The sequence below is a fragment of the Arachis ipaensis genome, chromosome B9 (assembly GCF_059453495.1).
Source record: "Arachis ipaensis isolate K30076 ecotype BB chromosome B9, ASM5945349v1, whole genome shotgun sequence".
NCBI classification, from domain to species: Eukaryota; Viridiplantae; Streptophyta; class Magnoliopsida; order Fabales; family Fabaceae; genus Arachis; species Arachis ipaensis.
In genome coordinates, this window is record NC_142444.1 from 23888643 (window position 1) to 23907886 (window position 19244).

General features: G+C 29.5%; 1 protein-coding gene across 1 annotated transcript; it reads right to left on the reverse strand.

The window, feature by feature from the left end:
• Positions 1-11825: 11825 nt before the first annotated feature.
• Positions 11826-13477, reverse strand: LOC110266792 (uncharacterized). The gene is made up of 4 exons (XM_021111808.1): positions 12844-13477; positions 12418-12648; positions 12283-12333; positions 11826-12193 (listed from the first exon to the last, which is right to left on the reverse strand). The coding sequence occupies exons 1-4, from the start codon at positions 13475-13477 to the stop codon at positions 11826-11828; spliced, it is 1284 nt and encodes a 427-aa protein (XP_020967467.1).
• Positions 13478-19244: the final 5767 nt, after the last annotated feature.

A 19244-nucleotide genomic window follows, 5' to 3' on the forward strand; every position in this document is an offset into this window, starting at 1 on the left:
TAATTTTTTTACGGTAGATACTTTCATAATGATATCTTGACATGAAAATAGTATTATATTTAATTAATTATTTAAGAATTTATAATATTATCTTCATATAAAAATGTTATCATGTGATTATTTTTTATTTTTTTTATTGTGTTTAAAACAAAGTTTTCCGTGTATATACATTAAACAATTTAAAAGTTTGTATGTAGAAGGTGAATTTCGACTAACAAAATGTAGATGGCTATCGTGACTTTCTTAGTTTCAATATTTTTTTTATTTAACCTTTTTGTTTATGAAACCTTAAAACATTCAACGTTCTAGAATGCGGCAGTTATTCAACGTTTATTTTAATCACAATTGAGATTTGAGAGAATGTTGTTAATTAAAACAGTTTTAATTTAATTATTCGATTTTACATTTCTATTTCAATTTTCTTTATTAACAACGAAGCACCCAAATTCTAGTGCGAGTAACGCCCACTTTATCTAGGTATATATTTCTATTTTAATATATTAAATGAGAGGCCATTTATAATGTACAGATGTAAAGATATAGATATTCTCATTGATTGGGTGACATGTTGACACCTAGTATTGTGCTAGTTGGGAGGAAGCAGCTTGGCAGAAATTGCCAGAGCTTGTGGTACGTGTTAGGGTTGGCTTGTGATAGAACCAGAGCTTAGTTAATAGGATAATTATAGTGTACAGATTGTGAGTTACAGATATTTAGGTAGGAAGAAGGCAGAAGTGACAAGTGTTCATGAGCGTTGCGGCTGGAAGCAGCTTGTAAGTCTTTGTGGAATGGTGCGGAGCCGCTGAAGCTGGAACGGTGATTGGCTCCGTTTGTGTTTTTTTTTTTTCCTTTTGGAATCTCAAAATGAATAGTTGGAGCTAAGCATGCTGTTGCAATGATTGGGTCAGGGACCAAAAACGTTGCAATAAGGCTTTGGTTGATGTAAGTGGTATTATGCATAGGAAAAACCATGATGGAGGAGGAATATAACATTGAAGAGTATATGACCCCTGAACAAAAAATAAGAGAGTGTATGACCTAGAACTAGAAATGAGTCAAACTAGCTTATGAATTAACTTAAGTTTGACTCATTAATAATTTAATAAGTTAAATTTGGGAGTCAAATTTAAGCTTGGAATTGAATTTGTAAATTAAATGAACCGAACTTGAGTTTGGATAAACTTACCTCATTAATATTATATATATATTAACGATCTTAATTATTTAAAATTTTATATTTTTTTATATATAATTTTGATGTAGAACATAAATAAAAAATATATAATTTATTGGTAGATAGACAATATATAAAATTGATCTTTTAAATATTTTTTAAAATATATAAGATATAATTTATTGATATAGATTTATAGATTATGTTCCTATTATTTGAGCCAGCTCGTGAGTTTGAACCAGCTTATAAGCTTTCGGTGAGTTGAGCTTGAGTTTAAGAAATAGGCTCAATGGTTAATGAGTCGAACCGTGAGCCAAACTCAATTTTCGTGAGCCAAATTTAAATTTGGTCTAGTTCGATTCAGTTCGGCTCACTTCCAACCTTAGTATGACCCAAATAAACAATATATATATATATAATATGAGGCTAGAAAAAATATTTCTAAGTTAATATAGGATGTGTGATTTAAGCTATCTTAAATATGTGATTAGGCACAGTAAAATTAATAATAGATATATGATACCATTTATATATATATATATATATATAAGGCTAGAAAAAATAGTTAATATAAGATGTGTGATTTAAGCGATCTTAAATATGTGATTAGGCACAATAAAATTAATAATAGATGTATAACAGTTTTTTTTTTAAATAAATTGTATAAAACATTCTAAACCTCTTTCTGGGTATTGTTAAAAAATTTTAAGTCATTTTTAGAAATTTCGTTATAAATAATTAAGATAAAAAATTTTATTAAATGACTTTGTGAATTTTCGAAGATTGTATTTCACTTTTTTTTTTATAAATTACTAAAGTTATAAAACTATCAAATAATGGAGTTGATACTATTAAAATTATATTCTCTCCTTTTAAAATATTAGTCTTTTTGTTAGAAAAATACACCAATTTATTAGGTTTTTATCATTATATTTGTAGAAAATAAATAAATAAATAAAATTATAAAAACGTATATATATAATTAAAAAGTAAATAGTTTATTGAATACGAGTACTTAAACATAATGAATATATACAAGTTAAAATTCTCACTGTTACATCTTTTTATATAATAACATTGTTTGGCCTATTACAAAACTTATGTTGTTAATCATGTATAATTTAATTATATTGTATCACATGTTTTTTATTTTTTATTTTTTGTATACTCACATCAGGATTTATAATCTTCATTGAGTTTTAGATTTATTGTCTATAATCGAAGTTCCTATAGTTAGAATGCTTGATTTGATCATATTTCCAATTAAACCAAATAACTTAACTATATATATAATAAAGACTTTATGAAATATAGGAAAATGATTATCTATGTAATAAGTAATAACTAATGAAGGAAATTCTTTTGTATTTACCTACATTGAACATATCCGTAATTTAAGTATTTTTTAATTTGGATTTCCTGTGAATTCAAAGGAGGACAACCCAACCAAGCTGAACACAACTCAAAATATTTTTTCACACAACCCATATGATTCACAGTACGCATCAAAGTCTCAGAAGAAGTTATGTTGCCCCACATAATGAGAATGAAATGACATAAAACCCACCCTAGTATCATTCTGGGACACAAACGAGTGGGCAGATTGGAACCAATCTTTTTTTTTTTAAATGCATTGCAACACAAAACCAATTCAGAACCAACAGCCATCCGCTTCGTACACTAACCCGAGGCAAGAGCGCCACTGACCTGGAAGAGGGCCGGAGGCACAACCACTCCCTCGCTACGACGACGCAACTGGCGATTTGCGAACTGCGAAGCGAGCTTCGCCACGACGGTCCGCGACGAGCACACACAGCTCCCGAGCCACCAGCAGCGACAGCAAGCAGACCAACGGCGGCGATCCTCGTAGACGGCGCTAGGGTATGCTTTGATGAGAAGATAGGCATGACGTAAAGACTCAACTTGCCTATCGTATTTTCCTCAATTTTGTTTTTGGAGCGCCCACTAAGGCCAAAACGGAACCTCTCACCAACGGAACCGGCACGGACAAACTCCGTTCCATCTCACGCAATTCCCTCGGCTCACTCGACCCACCCATCAGCGCCCACACCTAGCTGAGACGCTAACAGCCTGCTCCAGCCGCACAAAGAAAACAATACGTGTCAGCTGGAGATACAAAGAAACGGCATATCTGTAAATCTGTACAAAGTTACCTCTGTACAGTAGATCGACCCAAATATTATTAATTGATAATTCTGTAAGCGTAATTTTATTTCTTGGGTTCCGTTTTTTTTATGTCTTATTGTACTTTTTAATGGATTTATGATACAAAATTTTTTGGTTGTTACTGGTACACAAATGTGAGTATATTAATGAATTTGACTATATGTGTTGCTTAAATATTAATCGAATTGAAAAACTGTTATAACTGAGTCCAAGCATATTTAGTTTGGACGGATAAAAATAACAAAAAGAAGGATATTTAGTGAATTTTTGATGCACAATAATTTTCTGTGAATATTAAAGAAATGCATTTGATGTTGGGATTTTTTTTCTAAACATTCACTCTAAAGTGGTTTATTTTATTAGAATTTTTAAATTTATTTTTTATCAATTTGTTTAATCTGTATATATTCTATCATTTAATACATATTATATTTTTGTACATAAGTATTTATCAATAATTACTAAAAATATATAAATTTATATTACAATATATAATTAATAAAAGTTAACATATTACAATACATATAATATAATTACAAATAAACTAAAATAAAAAATTTGTAAGTATATTTTTCAGTCTCTCATTATCTATCGCCTTCTTAAAAAATTCAAACAACAAATTATGTATAAAATATTATTAAATTAAAGACCTCTTTTTAACACTATATTTTAACTTAACAATATTGTTTGAATAATTAACTTTTGCATCTTCTATTCTATTAGTACATTGAAAAATTTTAAATTGATTAGTTTAAATAGTCCCAAACTGTAAAACAAGAGAATATCTCAAACCTATACTGAAGTACTGACGGCAATTCTCAAATATCGCAAAACAGAATAGGATACGATGAGATAGAATGCAATAGAAACAAACAAAAAACAGGTGGAACGAATTACCTACTTTTAATAGTCAAATTGATTAACTAATAGGGTGAGTAGCGGCGGATTTTTGCAATAACCCGCATAAATAGTAAAAAATTAAATCCTAACTCGTTCAAGCGGATACTCGCTCTTGCTCCTATAATTATTAAAATTCAATAAATAAAATAAAATTTTAAAATTTATATAACTATTATTACATACATAATATAAATTAAAATAAAAATTTAAATATAATATAATATTATTAATTATTTTATCAATTATTTTATGTATATTACATATATTATATATTATATATACTAGAATAAATATTATCTAAATTCTATTAGAAATGCAGAAGATTAAAAAAATAAGATCATTTTATTAATTTTTAATTATATTTGAATGTGAGTTTTAAACAAGAGATTTAAGAGATTGAGAACAACTTAACTGTCACTAGGTTAGAGTGTTTCTTGCTATAAACTATATTTTTTAAAAAGAAAAATGCTAGTTATCTTTTAATTTTTGTTTTTAATCAATCTTTTAATTCAAACAGTATTATTAAATTAAATTTTAATTAAAATATATCTATTATATATCTCTAATTTTAGAGTTAAAATATCTCACATGTCACTTTTTCATGATAATTAAAATCAAATTTTTTCCTCTAAAATTAAAGAATTCTTCATTCCTGCTTACTAATTTTACAACTAAAATGTGCCACATGTCACTCATTCGTTGCAATTGAAATCAAATATTTTCTTCCAAAATTAAAAAGTTTTTCCCTCCTCTCTCTTCCTTTCTCCACCTCTCTCATTCCTTCAACCACTCCATCTATTTTATATATCATTATCAATATCAATAATTAATTACTAATTTGACAATCAAAATGTACAACATGACATATTTTAATTGCATTAAAATTAAAATTGAAATATTAAAATTGAAATTGAAATATACCTATATTATGTATCATATATTACTATCTAATTTAATAATCAAATGTGTCACATACTCATATGACACTCTCTTATTAAAATAATTTAATAATCAAATGTGTCACATGACACTCTCTTAATAAAATTTTAAAAAAATATTTTTTTTTAAAATTAATAAACTCTCTTCCTAAATTAATTTTGAGTTAATTTATAACTATCTGTATAATTTTTTATGCTAATATCTAATTATATTTTTATATACATAGAGAGAAAAAAATATTATTTTTAAATAACAAGTATAAAAATTAATTATTTCTATTTGTGCAACAGACTTAATAGTTGCCAATGAGTTATATCTCAAATGGCATAGTCTCTCCATACTCAATTAAGAGGTTGCGGGTTCGAGTCTTATATCTTTGATAAAAAAAAAAGACTTAATAGTTAACATACACCTAATTAAATGTAAAAGTATACACATTATTATGTTAAATTGTTTTAAATTTTAGATAACAAATGTTAAAATTAATTATTAATAAAAAATTAAATTTTTTCATATAAAAATAGTAACAAAAAATCTTATTATTTAAATTTTTATCTACAGATACCTTGGTCTTCTTAACCAAAGACTTTCTACGATTTTTTTTTTTTTTGTAAAAGTAGTTTAATTTTATAAATTTTTTGTGCTATGCATAATTTATACTGTCAAAATAAAGTAGACCGTAATTTTAAACTATTTATATTCCCGTAATATTATTACGGGTAAAAATACTAGTTCCTATTTTATAGATAAACATGTTGATAATTAAAATTAATGACTATGTAAAAAGAAAAAGTTGTTGCAGAAATAAAATTAATTTTTTTAACATCTTATTCGATAAAAACTCATTTAATATTTTTTATTTTTTTATTATTAGTTACATCTTTTCACTACTCATTAGAAAATTAACGTTTTTTAAATTATTAAAATAGATGTTCATAAAAATTATTTTTTTCAATTATAACACATATAAAATTATTAAATTATATATAAAATATTTTTAAAACATATCCAAAATCATAAATGTAAAATTTAAATTTAAACATTAAAAATAAAATTTATTTTTTATATCTTATTCGATAAAAACGCCTCTAATATTTCTTAATTTTTTATTATTACTTGAATTTTTTCATTACTTATTTGAACATTAAAATTTTTTAAATTATTAAAATAAATAATTAAATTAAATTTTTTAGATCTTATTCAATAAAAATATATCTAACATATTTTATTATAGTATTAGTTGAAATTTTTATTATTTAATCTAGCATTAGTATTTTTTCATTTTAAAGTCTTTATTAATTTTAAAATCAAAATTTTAAATTTTATTTAATTTGATTTTTGGATGTGTATTTAAATTGTAATTTGTTAGTAACTAAAAATGTTAAAATAGAAATAGAAATTTTAAAATTTAAATTTGAGTTTTATTTAGTTTATATTTTAAATGTGTATTTAATTTTAAAAAGATACTAAATCTTTTTAGATGTATTTGTTTTATTTTTTAAATATTATAATAAAAATTGAATAAAAAAATATTTTTAAAAATACCTAATTAAACTGTTTTAAAAAATATATTATATAATCATATATTATATTTGTAGTTAATATATAGAGAAAAGGACAAATGGGTCTCTAACCTTTTGTTCTGTGGATATTTTCGTCCATGACCATTGAAAAATACTTTTAAGTCCCTGACCTTCACAAAACTTGGACGGATCAGTCCCTGACGGAGGCATTTGGACGGAGGGACTGATATGTCCAAGTTTTGTGAAGGTCAGAGACTTAAAAGTATTTTTCAATTGTCAGGGACAAAAAATGTCTGCAGGACAAAAGGTCAGGGACCTATTTATTCTTTTTTCTAATATATATAATCTAAAATATTTAATTAAATATTATTTTATATTTAATTTAATTTTTTATTATTTTATATGCATTTTTTATATTAATATTTTTTAATTGTACAACCCATTTAAAAAAATCCGTGGAACACGACCGTGACTTCCTCAATTATCCCCTTCCCCAACCCAATACTTTTTTTCAAACTATTCCAATGGTCCAAAAACAAATGAGGGTCGCACTATGGTACAGATCAACATTTACAGATATTCTATTTTTTAATCTTATTTTATTACATATGTATTGAATGTTTTTTGGCTGGCTTGGCTATTCTTCATCTAGCTCTTTGAGTTAGCATCTATTTGATTTGGCTCCAATATAGGCATATAGCAAGTGGCCCTTGGATTCGGGGTATAAATTTTAGATTTTATTAAGAAAATGGAAAAAAAATATAAAGTTGGATTAGAAGCAGAAAACAATAATAATGTAAAGCAAGTTTATTAAACTAGGAAAAAAAAAAGATAAAAGAATATGTTAAAAATAATTAACTTTTTTCACTTTTTAGAATATATTTAATTGCAAATACAAGTTAAAATTGTAAAAATTTTGTTTTCTCTTATATAAGATTTAAATGAAAATAGAAAAAAATTAGTTGAAAAATTAATACAAGAAACAGGCAATATGAAAATACCACATACATCAAACACATTATTTCAAAAATATATCTATAAAAATTTTAAATTTTAATTTTTAAAAAGATTAAAATAATTTTATAATTAATTTTTAAAAGAACAAAACAATTTTTGAAGATTGATTTTAAAAAACTAAAATACCTTTTAGTTTATTTTTAAAGGACTAAGATATCCTTTTAAGCATTAATTTAAAAAATACTAAATAATCCTTATATAATTAACTGAGGTTGATTTATTATATTAGCAATTATGAATTTAAATTTAACTTTAAAAATATTAAAATAACTTTTTATTTAATTCTAAAATAATTAAAATAATATTTTAAGATTAATCTTACAAACATTAAAATTAACCTTTTAAAATTAAGGTTATTTAATTATATTAGAAATTATAAAATTCAACTTTTAAGAATACTAAAATAAAGATAGAGTTTGTTTTAGGAGATTAAAACGTCATTTAGCATAAATTTAAATAATTTTATTTTGATACTGTCATTATAAAATAATTTTACACATGTATCCAATTATATAATGATATGCCAAATAAAATAACTACGTTTCATATTAATAGTATGAATGGTCATTAAAAAGAAAGAATGTAATTGAACGACTATATAAAATATTTTACACTATCAGTGTATTAAATTTTAATTTAAAAAGACAAAAATATCATAATTTTTTATTGAATTATAAATTAGAAATTTGAATTGAAGTTTTAAAACACTAAAATACCATGTCAATTATTTTAGTCAAAAGAATCACAAATTGAAATATTTTTAAAATAACTAAGAAAATTCTCTTATGAAATTAGAAGAGATTTTATAAAATAAAGAATAAAATATTAGAACTAAAATGATAAATATTTAATTAGAATATTTTTTGAACAACACACTTTTATGATTTTTTTGAATTCTTTTGATTACTAAACACAATTTTTATAAATTGTTACATTTGATAATGTCTTGAAGTTAAATTTTGGATTTTGTATGTGTAGTTCATAGATAAAATTATTGAACTTTTATACCTGGTCTATTAGGCTGCATTTGTTTCTAAAAATAGGATAATACAAGATATTGAGAATAAGACATAAATGACAGAAACACAAATTTTTGTGTTATATTCTATTTGATGATAAACTATAACAAATTATAAAATTTAATTTATTCTCATTTTTTTCATTAAAAAAATTTTGAGACAAAAAATATAATAATAAAAAATATAATTATAAAAAATTAATAAAAATAATAAAAAAATAAAAAATAAGTTGTGTCCATTGTAAGTGTCTTCGTGTTTTTTCTGTTAGGATGAACACAAAATACACTAATTCATTATCTTTAGACACATTACTTCTGTCCATATCTTATCTGTCAAATATAATTTTATGTCTCTGTGTCCCTGTTTCTATGTCCTGTCTTTGTAAACAAACCAATTTTAGTGATCAAGCTTAGTTTGAGAAGACTTGACGCAATAATAATATCTAATATTCTTAAATCTTTTAGTGATTTGAATAATTATTTAGTTTGAGAATACTTGAAAAAATAACATTTTGTAACACTATTTTATAAAAAAATATCATTTACAATGCACTGTTAACTATAAGTTTCAACCAAAAAATATTTATCTCCTTTAATATTGATTAATACTAAAAGAGCAATTCAACTATTAAAAAATATAAACATAATTGATCATTACAAAATGAAGCCATATTATTTCAAAAAAATTATTATTTTCATAATAAATATTTAATTAATAATTTTGTGCCAAATAAAATTATACATTCAAATATCACTTAAAAATTATAACATTGATTTTTGTGTTTTCATCTCTAGATATAGATTATAATTTTAATTAATTTTTTATTATCACTATTGGCATAAAAACTCATACTTTTTTGTAATTTTTTTTACCATGACATAAATTTAGTATTTGTTAAATGTATGACAAAAATATGCTATGCATATTTAAATAAGAAAATTAAAATTATTTAAAATATTTAAATTAAAATTGAATATTTGAATTTATTTATCTTATGAAGATAAAAAACTAAATTTTTTGTTAAATCCTGAGATAAAACAAATATTTTTTTTCCTCAAAAATAATCTTTAAAACAATTATTTAAGTTATATCAAAGCAAAAAATTTTAATATAACAAATAGCATGGCAATGATTTGTTGGCTCTCAAGTACTATTTAATGTTATTTAAGTACTATGATTATTATGTTATGTGTAAGTCTACAAGCTAGCAATGATAATTGGCTCGTGTAAAACTTTGAGCCATTTAATACTTTGTCAAACTACTTCTCATTGCACTAAAGAAAAATTACGTGTCCTTATATTTATGATTAAAATAGAATATCTGTACATTAATATCTGTACCTTATAATTTCCCAACAAATGAACAAAGAGACCCATAACCTAAACTCACCAACTCACCAATTTGCTCGTTACGGAGACCAACACACAGAGGGATGAGTCGCATTTGGCTTCACCATCAAGCCGTGGCTTAGGGGGATAATTGCTGGCAAAAGTTTGCTCCATTCTACAATGACAGTATACACGTCAATCAAACAATGAATCTCTGTATATCTGTATCAATTTTGATCTGTACCGAAGAGTGACCCTAAATGAGATATTATTTGTAGATATGACTATACAAGAAGAAAGTAATTATACATATATATCATATATGAAATCCTTGCTGGATTGGGTCATATAAGTAAAAAACAATTGTATTAGAAATTTTTATTTCTTAATTGAAACCTCTATCAAATTAAGTTGACTTTTGTTAAATTCCTAGTAATACATAACATGTTGAAGTTTAAATCAACTAATGAAGATATATTTGTATATAAATATGTGTTATTATTATTTTTTTTCTAAGACAATAGAGATTGATTGTATTTGAGCCTAATTGGACTAACTTATACTGGGTAGATAAAAGGAAAAGATCCAACAAACTAAAATATATCCTTCGGACAGAGTTGCAATAAAAAAAAAAGAAAATTGTCATCTTGTATGCTCTCTCTCTCTCTCACTGTCCTTCGAGCTTCTTTCAAGCATAGCAATAGAGATCTGCGCTTCTGTTCAAACACTAACTCGTTCCTAGCTTTCCACACTTGTCAGCACAAATTCGCAACTAGTTCTCTCCTTCCTTCTGATTGCCTTGCTTGACCAATTTCGTTCTGGATTGCTAACCACCATTTTCATGCTTCTTCTTCGCAAGGTAGCACAATAATTTCAGAAGTCTCCCAAGCTTCCACTGAATCTGCACACGTCCAGATGCAGTGAACGACTGTTTCCTTTGCCAAGTTACATCTGGGACAGAGTGGGTTAACACTCGAAATTCGTTCTTGAAGTTTCTGTTTAACAGGTATGCTTTCATGTAGTACCTTTCAAGTAAAGTTCTTTATTTTAGTTGGCACTTTAATTTTCAGATATTTGACCACATCTATTTATGTTGAAAGCATTCAGGGAGGTATTCGACTGGTGGGTGGTTAAATTGGAATGCCGTCTGGTAGCCGGTTGCCACTGAGTAATTGCTAGTCTTCTCCTTCATCCAGGTAATTTTATCTTCTCCATCATTAATGGTAGTGTTGATGATAGCTTTTGATACTTCTGCACTAAAACATTCTGCTATTTTATTATGGTTCCACTGTTTATTCGGGAGAATTAAATCTGATACCTGTAGAGGGAGATCTGTTGAGTTAGGGTTCGAGATAGGGGTTATTGTTGTAAACTTGGTGACCCAATAATCTTCTCGTATTCTGACAGAAGTTCCCCTTTCGATTTTTCATAGTAAGCCTTTTTTCAGTACTTTTCTTCCTTCTAAAACACTTCGCCAGCCCCAAGAGGGACTATTCCCAGCCTCAGCTCTGAGAAAATTTGTAAACCTGAATTACTTGCTTTTATACACCTTATATATCAGTGAATTTGTTCGAGTTAGGAGTTGCCATCCTTGCTTGGCTAACATAGCAAGATTAAAAGCTTTCAAGTCCTTGAAATTGAGTCCCCCTTGGATCCTTGGCCTACAAGTAGTCTTCCATCCCACCCACTGCAATATATTCTCATCTCTCTTTTGTCCCATCAGAATTGGAGCATGGCTCATTGCAGTTCATCTAAAAGTGTCTCATGGAGCTTAAAACAGCTAAGCGTATATAACGGAACAGCTGTAGCCATCGCTTTGATCAAAACCTCCCTCTCACTTGGTGACAATAGTGCCCTCTTCCAATGTTGTAGCTTCTGATTAACCTTTTCTTTAATGTAATTAAAAGTAGCTCTCTTTGATCTCTGGACGATTGCTGGTAAACCCAGGTATTTGTTTTGATTACCAACATGAGGAACTTGAAGAATGGTAGCTATTTGATCTCGGATAGGAAGAAGAGTGTTTTTACTGAAAAACACCGATGACTTATCCATATTTACCACTTGGCCGCTAATTTCCTCGTAGTTTCGTAGGGTACGCAGTATTCCTTGACAGTCAGCAACAGTTGCACGACTAAATAGTATTGAGTCGTCTATAGGTGATTGATCTTAGGACATCTGTGATTTAACCTCAAACCAGAAAACTCTAGCCTCTGTTCTCCTCTGTGGAGCATATGGGAGAGGCCCTCTGCACAAAATAGAAATAGATAGGGGAAAAGAGGATCACCTTGGCGCAATCCTCTGCATGGTTTAAAAAAATCATGAGGTTGACCATCCACAGTAACAGAGTACGAAACTGTCATCACACACTCCTTAATCCAATTCATCCATTTGTTACAAAAACCCAATTTCCTCATAATGACCCAAACACAAGACCACTCAACCCTGTCGTATGTCTTACTCATGTCCAATTTCAAATCCATCTCCATTTCACCATAGCTCTTGTTTTTCAAGAAATGCATAAACCCATGAGCTATTAAGACATTATCACTAATTAATCTTCCTTTAACAAAAACACTTTGATTATCACTAATAAATCTATTCATAACAGACTGCATTTTGTGAACCAAAATCTTTGAAATAATTTTATAAAAAACAATGCTAAGACTTATTGGCCGAATATGCTTCATAGAGGTAGTGTTTGCCTCTTTTGGGATAAGGCATATATGAGTATGATTAAAAGCCTTCAAAATTTTACCTCTCTGAAAGAAACTTCTGACAGCTTGACATACATCCTTTTTTATTGTTTTCCAAAAGAACTGGAAGAATTTAGCAGTAAAACCATCATCCTCAAGGGCTGAAAAGGAGTTAATAGAGAAAACAGCTGACTTAATTTCCTTCTCAGTTACTATTTGGACCAGCATCCTATTAGTTGTATTATCGATCTTCTGAGGGATTCCTTGAATATCCTCCTTTGGGTCTTTCGGATTGCTCGAATTAAAGAGCTTCTCAAAGTATTTTTGGGTCATTTCAGCGATGCCTTCAGAAGTAGTAGCAGTATTACCTTCGTCATCCTCTAGATGATGGATTTTATTTCTTCTATTCCTTGTTTTAAACTTGGAATGGAAGAACTTTGTATTTCTATTCCCCCATCTTAGCCACTTTATCCTAGATTTCTTCCGCCAGTATCTCTCTTCACTCTCCAATGCTTCCTCCAATTCAGACTCCATCACCCTTAGATCAATAGGATTGGCTTGTTCCCCTTTTTCAGATTCAGCAGCAATGCTTTCTTTGAGGTTGATTATTCGGTTCTTTGAATTTGAAGATGAGATCTTTTGCCAGTCTACTAATCGATGTCTACATTTCTTCAATTTTCCAGCCAACTTGTACATCGCAGAGCCCTCCACGTCTTCCCTCCACGTTCTCTTGATCAAGCTGTTTACCTCCTCTATCTCACACCATCTTTCTTGAAATCTAAATCGGCGCTTGGTGTTCGTTCTTGCCTTTCTCTTTGAATTAAAAATAGCCTATGATCTAACCCCATATCATCTAAATGATAGACAAAAGCATTTGGCCATTCTTCCCACCATTCAGCCAAAATCAATACCTTATACAATCACTCTTTGATTAAATTTCCTCCAAATTGCCTATTGCACCATGTGAATGGATCTCCTTCAAATCCTAAATCGATCAGCCTTCCTCCATTAATGAACTCATTAAAGCCTTGAATTGAGGCTTTCGATTTATCTCTTCCACCATGCTTCTCAGGGTGCGCTTTTATTGCATTAAAATCTCCCATAATCACTATTTTGTTGTTCCTTCCCTCCATCATATGTAGGATATATGCAAACTGCTCCCTTCTTCTATTTTCATCTGTTGCCAAATAGACTCCCATTACCTCCCATTCTTTGTTGTGTTGCTGGTCAGTACACATAAAGTATATGAAAAAGCTATCATGCTTTAAAATGTGAACATCTACTTCTTCTTTCCACCCAACCACCAATCCTCCTGATAAACCCTCTGGATCAACTATGAAAAATGAATTAAATCCAATTTTTCGTAGCACACTTCCCACTTTCGAAGTATTATTTTTTGTTTCACTAAGAAATAATACTTCGGGGGAATGGGATTGAACAATCCCTTTAATGTTGTGAACTGTCAGGAGTTTTTTCAAACGCCGACAGTTCCACAATAGCATCTTCATTCCTCCTGGGGTGCCCATTGAAGCGTGGCACCCTCTACCCTCACAGCTGTCTTGGTGTTCTCTTGGTAGTGTTGCTTCAAGGTAGATCTATCTTCACTGCTGGTTGGCTTCCTCTTGAGACCTGTTACTGGTTTATCTGCATTGCCTTTCTTTGCCAATTTTTTCAAGTTAACATTTCACCTTCCTTTCCTTTCTCCTAATTCCACCGAAGCACCAAATGTAGATATGCTCTCTGAATTATCCTCAGAGTTAACTTGCTGCCATCTTCGTTCTCCTTTCCCGCCTCCTCCGATTTACCTCCACATTCTTCCACCACTTGCTTCCTCCTATTCTCTGCATTCTTTTGTAGTTTGCTCTGTACTTCATTGTTATCTCGTCAGCCCGAGCATTGCCTTCCTGGACAGATAAGCCTGCAAAAACACGGATAAGGCTGACTGGTGTAGGTTTTGTTGCTGTGTGTTTCCTCTATTCACTGTTAGAGAACTAATTTGGATTGTGATTTTCTTTTCGATCTCCGATTCTCCTTCCTACCTGTTCAGTTCTCAACCAAGGCTCCCGCATCTCCTCCCTTACTTCCCCTTTCTCCGAGTCTTCTAAATTCTGTCTGCACGCTCGTATTGCATGCCTTACAAAACCACAATAATGACAATAATTGCCAATTCTTTCATATTTCAGCTGCACTTCAATTACTTTTTGATTGCTGCCTGAGATCCTCAAAATTCTTCTAACAGGTTTTGTAATATCCAATTCCACTTTAACTTTTAGAAGCCACTCCTCCCTTCCCCTGATTTGAAATAGGTCCGATTCCATAACTTTACCTGTTGCCTCCCCTACTCTCCTTCCTAGACTCCTTGTTTTGCATTGCTCCGGCAATCCCCAAAGTTGAATCCAAACAGGGACTATGGCAAATTCTGCATCTGCAATAACCATATCTTCCTTCCAACGCTTAACATTCAAGATATAGTTTTTGAATAACCAATGTGCCCCCTTTCTCGATTCTTATCAGGTCAATTTCTTTGTCAAAAAGGAACTGAAAGATATTACTCCCCCCCCCGATTCAACACCTTAAAACCCTCCGGTTGTCCCCAAATTACATATAAAGTTGCTTCCGTAGTTCGATGACCACTCTTTGTGTGTTATTATTTAACTTATATTTAATATATATTTTATATTTTAATATGTATTTTATATTAATAACTAATTTAGTGACTAAATTTTAATGTATAACTAAAATGGATGTAAGTATATATAGAGCAAGGTTTTGAAAACTAAATCGGTCATCGAACTACTTTATTTATTAATTTGCTAGTTCACTAGTTCAATCGGTTCAACCATAATTCAACCGAAAAAATTATTTTATAATAAAATAATAAATAAATTATAAATCAATACCCTAAAACATGATTATAATTTAATATAAACCTTAAAAATCTTCTAAATTTAAAACATTACATGAAATATCATCAACCAAAGTCTTATGATCTTAAATCTTAACAAAGTACAAATTCAAAAGTTAAATAACAAAGATATTTATTTAAATATATTCTAAAAGTGAATTTTCTCGACAAGAAGGTATTTCGACTGCCAATTGTTTCGACTACACACTACAAGACATGCGGGAGATTGCTGCGGTTTTTTTGGGGATTGGCGGCGGTTTTTAACCGTCGCAAAATGGCATACCAATAGTTCATTAAGTTTTGCGTAATAGGGCGTGGAGATTTGATTTTGCGGCGGTTCTAATGAACTGCTGGCACAACCACCGCAAAATAGGATTAGATTATTTGCAGCGGTTTAGAACAGCCGCGATTTGGCTTACAAGTTTTTTAAAAAAATTGCAGCAATTTGTAAACCGCTATAATTTTGAAAGCAGTTTAAAAAAAAATATAATTGCAGAGGTTTATAACCCCCACAATTTTCACATTTACATTAAAAAAAATTGGCTTCATAAACCTACTCAATTATATTGCTTCTACATCTAGACAAATATGAAAATAAGAGTAAGCTAAAAATGGCTAAAATATCACAAATAAAATAATAACAAATTTAGCAATGACCCTATTAAAGATCCAAATTAGATAATACACTAACAGCTTGATTCATATAGCAAGTAGCAACACAAAATCTATAGTTACAAGAATTTTTAGCCACTGTAACTTATTTTAATGCACTATAATTTATGCTAAATCTCCATTCACCTTCTTTTTTCTTTACTAAGAATAACAAAATTATAGGGACAAGTACTAATATATAAACAATTATTATTTATGAGCTTGTTCATCATCTGAATATACTGAAATATATATAAATATAAAACAAGATGAAAAGATTTATCCCATGGTGCACATTACTCCAAACTGAATGCATTACAGAAATAATATCAATTTTTATGGTGAAGTCCTTTATGCCAAGCAGACCTTTATGCTGTTGCAGTGCAATAGTAATGGCAGCTCCAGCCATGAAGCCCACAATGACAGCATGAGATAGGAAATTTATGAAGAAACCAAGCCTACAATAACCATTCATGAAAGCACAATACTTTAGGCAAAGCACCACCAAAAAGGACAATGCATATATGAATGAAAATGAACCTTTTGCATAGTTAAGTCCTATCTAGTACTGTATGTACCTGCAAACTCCAAGTACCAAATTTAGTGACTCCTGCAAAGAAGGTAGCAGTTAAGGCAAGGCGCACGTAGTAATGACTTTTGGTGTCACTGATCTCACTAGAAAGTAAACTCCCAAGCAAGAGGGACACCACAGCTACAAGTCGTATCGCAATATCTCTTGAGGTTCCCATGAAAGCATACACAAGAGGTGCCACAAAACTTGAGTCTGCAAAAAAGGTAATATTAATTAGCAGAAGAAATTAATTACTTAGAAATAAGAACTTATCAATTATCATCATGATACTCGCATAATCCATACCAAGGATCCAAATATACAAGCTTCACATATGCAAGGTCCTGTTATAATAAACACAATCATCAACAAAGTGGTGTCTACATCTTAAAAAATATTATTCCCCATTGCCTCATCACTCACACGCTTATTCATTGAACATTAATCCCCACACAACACGCTTATTAATACTAATAATAATAGCCTGAAAAAAATAATTTAAAGATTCACATACACTACAATTATTAGCATGCAGAAAAAGAAAAAAAATGCATAGTCGTAGTGCAACACCTTATTTTACAGTCAACAGCTCCAAAACTTAATTAAGCAAATGATAATTCATATGTTATCTAATTACTGTGACGTTTACTTGGAAAGGGAAAAGAGTAAGGAACATGGTGTGTTTGGGACAAAGTTTATGGCTAATATAGAGAGTCAGAACTCAGAAAGTAGGAGGTGTTGATGATGGAGATTAATAACTTTCAATAGACAACTCATATCATTATAAGAACAAAATAGAGATTAATTGTTTCTTGTTTTTTTATTTCCTTTCGAAGCTGAACTTCCTCCCTCTTCTTGTACCGCCGGAGAAGTAGAGCAAGCAAAGAGGGATGTGAAACCCCTGATTTTCTTGCTTAATTAGTAGGCTGCAGCTTTTGTATAAAATAATAGTTTTCTTCAATTTTATTTTTTTTTTCTGCATAACTTGTGACAGAAAGCATAAGAGAAAATGAGAGGGATGGGGCATTCTTTTGAAGTATGACTAACACAAGAAACAAAATTCATAAATGAAATAACTCAACGGGATTTCATGATTAACAAAGTGTAAGGTTAATCAATTTGAGAAGTGAAATAGCACAGAAAATTTTTTAAGTAGAAAATTATTGTAAACAAATAAGCATAAGCCAATTGCATAAGATGTTTTTTCAAGCAACAAATTAACTAGACAAAAAGTTAAAATGAACAAAAATACTATCAACCAAATGTACCTGTAATTAGTTAAGGGTACAAAGTTAGCAAGCTTCCTACATTTTGGATCATCTTCAATAATTTGTGTGTCAAGAGAAACCTTCCAGACCTCAATACTTTGTGATATCATCATAGCCCTTTAACATCTAAGACCTTTTTCATTAGTTATTATTATCTAGTTTTGGCAAAAGGAAGCAGCAATGTTAAAGCAACAATTATTGCAGTACTCATAAATCAAAATCAAATTACTTCCATGACTGGTGTGAACAAACTAAAAGGGGCATGATTGTGCTTTGTTTCTATCAACACTGAAGATATCAAATGCTATAAAGACTAAACAAACAACTTCACAAAAAACTGGTAGAACTAAACATAAAAAACACCAAAATAAAGCATAATCAGCAAATAATAAATCACGTATCCTGTGACCATGGAAGCTCTCTATCCTTCACCAATAGTCCAACCAATTTTTAATTAGGGATTAAATTAAATGTATTATTAGGTAAAAATCAATAACTATACTGTTAAGTGATAATCATCACAAATTATCAAAAGACTAAAATTGACATCCAAATTAAAAAGAAAAAAAATTAGAGACCCAAGGAGTGAAGAACAAACCAGATAAGAGGAGAGGATGGAATAGAGCAGTGATGGTGAGCAAGAAAGACCCACAAACTAGAAGTGCAGGGCGACGCGGCGGCACTGATACGTCTTTGGCGGATTGGATTTTGCTTCACCGTCTTTTGTTCTGTGTTCTTGGCAAGAACAAAAAAAAGTGTAAATTGAAACCAAATCAAAAAGAAAAAGAGATGGATTTGGAACCAAATAATAGAGAAAGAAATCTGATCAAAGTTAAATAAAGGCATAATCTCAACCAAATGGCACATGAGTAGCGAGCAAATCTGAGACAAAAGTATCATTCGGAATGCTTAAGGGGGCGCTTCTCCTTTTGTTAAAACATGAAAACCTAGACAAAAAAAGAAAAAATAAACAAAATACCAAATAAATAAAGAAAGGAAGAAGGAGAAGTCCTTGCGATGGGCGCTGGTAGAGCTGATGGAGGTTGGAGGCAATGCTGTTAGGACGCT

Coding starts and splice junctions, on each gene's coding strand:
- LOC110266792 (XM_021111808.1), bottom strand. CDS start 13,477: ATGTACAAGTTGGCTGGAAAATTGAAGAAATGTAGACATCGATTAGTA. Junction 12,334..12,417: donor GTACTCTGTTACTGTGGATG/GTCAACCTCATG, acceptor TATTTTGTGCAG/AGGGCCTCTCCCATATGCTC. Junction 12,194..12,282: donor ACAGAGGCTAGAGTTTTCTG/GTTTGAGGTTAA, acceptor CTGACTGTCAAG/GAATACTGCGTACCCTACGA.